The sequence below is a fragment of the Octopus bimaculoides genome, chromosome 1 (genome assembly GCF_001194135.2).
Source record: "Octopus bimaculoides isolate UCB-OBI-ISO-001 chromosome 1, ASM119413v2, whole genome shotgun sequence".
NCBI lineage: Eukaryota > Metazoa > Mollusca > Cephalopoda > Octopoda > Octopodidae > Octopus > Octopus bimaculoides.
This window is the reverse complement of record NC_068981.1, coordinates 144,925,873-144,930,963: the sequence shown is the minus strand read 5'-3', so window position 1 is coordinate 144,930,963 and position 5,091 is coordinate 144,925,873. Positions and strand designations below refer to the sequence as shown.

The following is a 5,091-nucleotide window of genomic DNA, read 5'->3' as shown; positions in this document are numbered from 1 at the left end:
ACACACACACACACACACACACACACACACACACACACACACACACACATACGCACACACACACATACACACACACATACACAGACACACACACACACACATGAATGCATACATATATGTGTATACATACACATACATATATATACTTTTCTATATATATGCATATAAATACGTACATATATCTATATACATATACGTAATGCTCATATATGCATTTGTCAGTCTCTGTCTTCTCTCTCTTTACATATGTGTGTATGTGTACGTGTAAAAACACACACATATATATATATATGCATACACACACATACACACAAACATATAATTACATATAGACATAGGCACAGGAGTGGCTGTGTGGTAAGTAGCTTGCTTACCAACTACATGGTTCCGGGTTCAGTCCCACTACATGGCATCTTGGGCAAGTGTCTTCTACTATAGCCTTGGGCCGACCAAGGCCTCGTGAGTGGATTTGGTAGACGGAAACTGAAAAAAGCCCGTCGTGTATATGTATATATATATGTGTGTGTGTCTGTGTGTGTGTGTTTGTCTCCCACCAACATCGCTTGACAATCGATGTGGTGTGCTTACGTCCCCGTAATGTAGCGGTTCGGCAAAACAGACCGATAGAATAACTACTAGGCTGACAAAGAATAAGTCCTGGGGTCGATTTCCTCGACTAAAGGCGGTACTCCAGCATGGCTACAGTCAAATGACTGAAATATGTAAAAGAGTAAAAGAGTATATGCATATGTCTATACGTCGATAAATTCATTTATTTTTATTATCTATCATTTCATCTGCCTTGCTTTAGATTCCTTATGACAAAATTGATATACATACATGCGTATACAATGTGTGTATGTGTGTGTGTGCGTGTGTGCGTGTGTGCGTGTGTGCGTGAGTGTGTGTGTGCGTGTGTGCGTGAGTGTGTGTGTGTGTGTATTATAACGAATAGTGTTATTCCATAATTTCTTATGGCACTCTTCGACAGTTGAAAACTTTTATACTAATACTGAATTTTGTGCTAAATAGTTGTCAGTATTTTCCTAGCCGTTATGAGATTTCAGAAAAGGAGTGATTATCCAAATTTAGTATGTTTCCATCCACAGTGTGTTTCCATTTTTCCCATTGCTTATCCCCCGATTATCTTTGTATGTTACAAACTCATCTAAACAGTTATAATTCTGTAATCTCGTTATTTTCACGAAGGAAAAGCAATACTGACAGAAAGATTTATTGAGAGATATTGTCCGACTTTTGCGCAGATTTAACCGTAAATAAGAACATATCGAAATAAACTATCACGAGTATGTGAAATCATGACGTATTTAGACGAATATTTTCACTCAGACTCTCTTTCTGTCTCACTCTTGCTCTCCCCCTCTCACTCTGTCTATCTGTCTGTCTGTCTCTGTCTCTTTCTGTCTGTCTGTCTGTCTGTCTCTCTCTCTCTCTCTCTCTCTCTCTCTCTCTCTCTCTCTCTCTCTCTCTCTCTCTCTCTTACGCAAACTTCACTTATCCCCATCTCGTATCACCCTGAATGATTTCTCGTCTAAAAAAAAAGGCATGTAATATACATGATTTTTACTTCAAGAGATCGTCCAGGCTAGGAAATGTTTATGAGCAAAATTCTCAACGTCAAAACAATTTCTTTAAGCACCGGCCAACCACTCAACTTCTCTATAAACAACAACAAAACAACAAAAGAACAACGAAGCAACAACATCAAAATAAAGCATGGTAGAAAAGTAAACATGACTCTCAAATACAAAAAAAATATACATACCAATTTCATGATGACGTATTCAGTAACGATGGTATTGTAAGGAAACACTAGTAATTCCAGCTATTAATGTCGATAGTTGACGGGATTCGGAGTCAATCGTAATATATATAATATATAAAGAAATAAAGAATAAAAGAAAACAAATGTCAGTAAGAGGATATAAAGGGTGGTGTGACAACGAGATTAGAAGGACAAAGCGTAGTAGTTTATATACGATAATGTAATGTAAATATATTGTATGCCTACACACACACACACACACACACACATATATATATATATATATATATATATATATATATATATATATGTATGTATGTAGTATGTGTTTATCAATGCAGGTTGGTTTTCTTTTTGCAACTGCTTTTACCAAATACGAGCTTTAATCTATTTATACAGCTAGTCAACAAAATATTTTCGATACCATGGAGATAAAGATTTCACAAAAAGATTATTTTCAATCATCAAATATTCATGGATAATTAAGGAGTAAGTAAGTACTCAAGCTCAAATTAATCAATAGATTTCAGGAAATTGTCTTCAGGAAATTGTTTCAAATCACCTAAATCAAATATAGATATAAAAATCTCCTTTAAATATTTATTTAGGATCCTAAACTGCTATCCTACTACTCTAACATTATCTGTCACACACACACACACACACACACACACACACACACACACGTATATACACGGGTACGTTTTTGTGGATATGTATGTATATATAAGTGTGTGTGTGTGTATCTCTTATGAGAGTGTGTGGAGCCTGTGGTGTATGTGTGTATGTATGTATGTATGCATGTATGTATGTATGTATGTATTATGTATGCATGTATGTATGTAGGCATGCATATATGTATGTGCGTATGCATACATATATGTATGTGTGTATGCATGTATCTACGTATGTAGGCATTTATAAAATGAAAAAAACGCTTAGAAATCAGTCGAAGTTTAAAAGTTTCTTACGTGCGTGCGCACCCACATGTGTGCGTGTATGTTAATGTGTGTGTGTGTGTGTGTGTGTGTGTGTGTGTGTGTGTGCGTGTGTGTGAGTGTCGTCTTTAAAAACCCAAATGTAAATTTTAAAAACTGTTCAAGTGTAAATTTTGATAAAGAAGGATAAAAAAGAAAAGAATTTAACTGCCTTGTGCACACTAACTGTAATAAAAAGAAACTATTTTATATAACCTATTTTGTATATATAATCTGCAACCTTGAAGAAAAACTAACAAAACAAAACAAAGCAAAATAAAAATCCAGTACTAAATTTTTATAATAATGTCAGTCTAATACTTAAATTTATGAAGACATTTTTATAAAGAAAATATGATTCTTGAACTATAACTATTCACTCACGCTCAAATATATGACTGTCTGTCTGGTGTTTCTCTATAATCTATCTGTCTGTCTATGTATGTATGTATGTATGTATGTATGTATCTATCCTTTTATCTGTACATGTAAATATGTGTGTGTGTATGTATCTCTGTCTGTCTGTCTGTCTGTCTGTCTGTCTCTCTCTTTCACTCTCTCTCTCTCTATCTATCTATCTATCCATCTATCTATAAATATATATATAAATATATGTCTGTCTCTTTTTCTTTTCCTCTCTGTCTATCTATCTATATATATATGTAGAATAAATTAAGCCATGATTTGTGTAATGGTTTGTAATTACATATACAATGCCTTACATGGTTGGTATAGGACTTGTAAAGAGCCACCACTGCTTGAAACATACAAACGCATGCATACACACATATATTATACACAACACAGCTCAAACTAAAATGGCTGATAATATTTTAAATATGAGAAACACATAAGAATGTAAACATTTGTACGATGTTTTCGATATGAGGAGACATGTGTGGAAGACTCCTCTTTTACAGTTTGTTTATTCAAATCAGAGGTGATATATGAAATTACATTCTTCCTTTCTCCATTTCAGCAGGATAAAATATTGATTTCAAATGTTGGCACAAGGCTGGCATTTCCGGGGGCGGTGGTAAGTCGATTACATCGACCCTAGTGTACAACTGGTATTTATTTTATCGATCCAGAAGGGCACAAGGACCGACATTTTTGGGAAGTGGGCCAGTCGATTAGATCGACTCCAGTACGCAACTGGTAATTAATTTATCGACCCCGAAAAGATGAAAGGCAAAGTCGACCTCGGCGGAATTTGAACTCCGAACGTAAAGACACACGAAATACCGCTAAGTATTTGGCTCGGCGTGCTAACGTTTCTGCCAGCTCGCTTCCCTAATAACATAAAATATTAAGCCATTATATATACCAGTCATCAATTCAGCTAGTAACATAGTGGTTACCTTCATTTACGTATTCGTAGTTTGGGCTACTTGTCGTTAATAAAACAATACGTACTTTATGAACAACACAGTGAGGATAAGAAAATGTTGAAATAAATTTGTTAGAAATCTTAGCTCTCCCAGACAATTTTAAGAACGTGAACACCATATCTTTATGATTTCGATATGTTGGAAAAATTGAAGGACTTCTACCAAAGTGTTGAATGTTACTTAGTGGATATGTGCCCGATTTCCTTCTCCACTCGAAAGCAGAAAATAATCACGTGCAATATAAATCAGTCGAGACTAAGACATTAATATAATAGATAGGTTAATAGCTACCGACTCTATAGATATTAATATAGTAGAGGAAAATTTGGGCTTTTGACAGTACGTCATTAATTGAACAACAGATCTTTTAGAAGCCTAGCTGTGTGAGGAAGTTATGAGAATGTAAATCATCTCTATATTTTAAATGTATGGGAAATGTTATGCAAATTGCTGGTAAAGCATTCTGCGATTTGCTGACCGTTTTTAAGAGGAGACGTACTCAATTTTCGTACGCGGTTATTTATAGCATAAAATATTAGATTATTTATATATAAAATAGTTGTATATAACATATATATAATAGATTTCCTAATATGCATATTTGTACATTAAACGACATTTTTTACGCAAAATACAGCAAATCTATACATAAATACATGCATAAAAACGCACACACACACTCTCTTTTTTATTCGTTTACTTGTTTCAGTCACTTGACTGCAGCCATGCTGGAGCACCGCCTTTACTCGAGCAAATCGACTCCAGGACTTATTCTTTGTAAGTCAAGTACTTATTCTATTTGTTTCTTTTGCCGGACCACTAAATTAAGGGGACGTAAACACACCAGCATCGGTTGTCAACCGATGTTGGCGGAACAAACAAAGACATATAAATGCGCGCGCACATACACACACACACACACACACACACACACACA

The 5,091-nt window shown here is 35.0% G+C and overlaps 1 protein-coding gene across 1 annotated transcript in view; it reads right to left on the bottom strand.

The window, feature by feature from the left end:
- LOC106868068 (secretin receptor) overlaps window positions 1–5,091 on the bottom strand; it is a 725,176-nt gene that overhangs the window by 475,772 nt on the left and 244,313 nt on the right. The window contains exon 2 of the mRNA XM_052969589.1: window positions 1,787–1,846. Coding sequence (XP_052825549.1) covers window positions 1,787–1,795 — 9 coding nt within the window. The 5' untranslated portion in view covers window positions 1,796–1,846. The remainder of the gene's footprint in view (window positions 1–1,786; window positions 1,847–5,091) is intronic.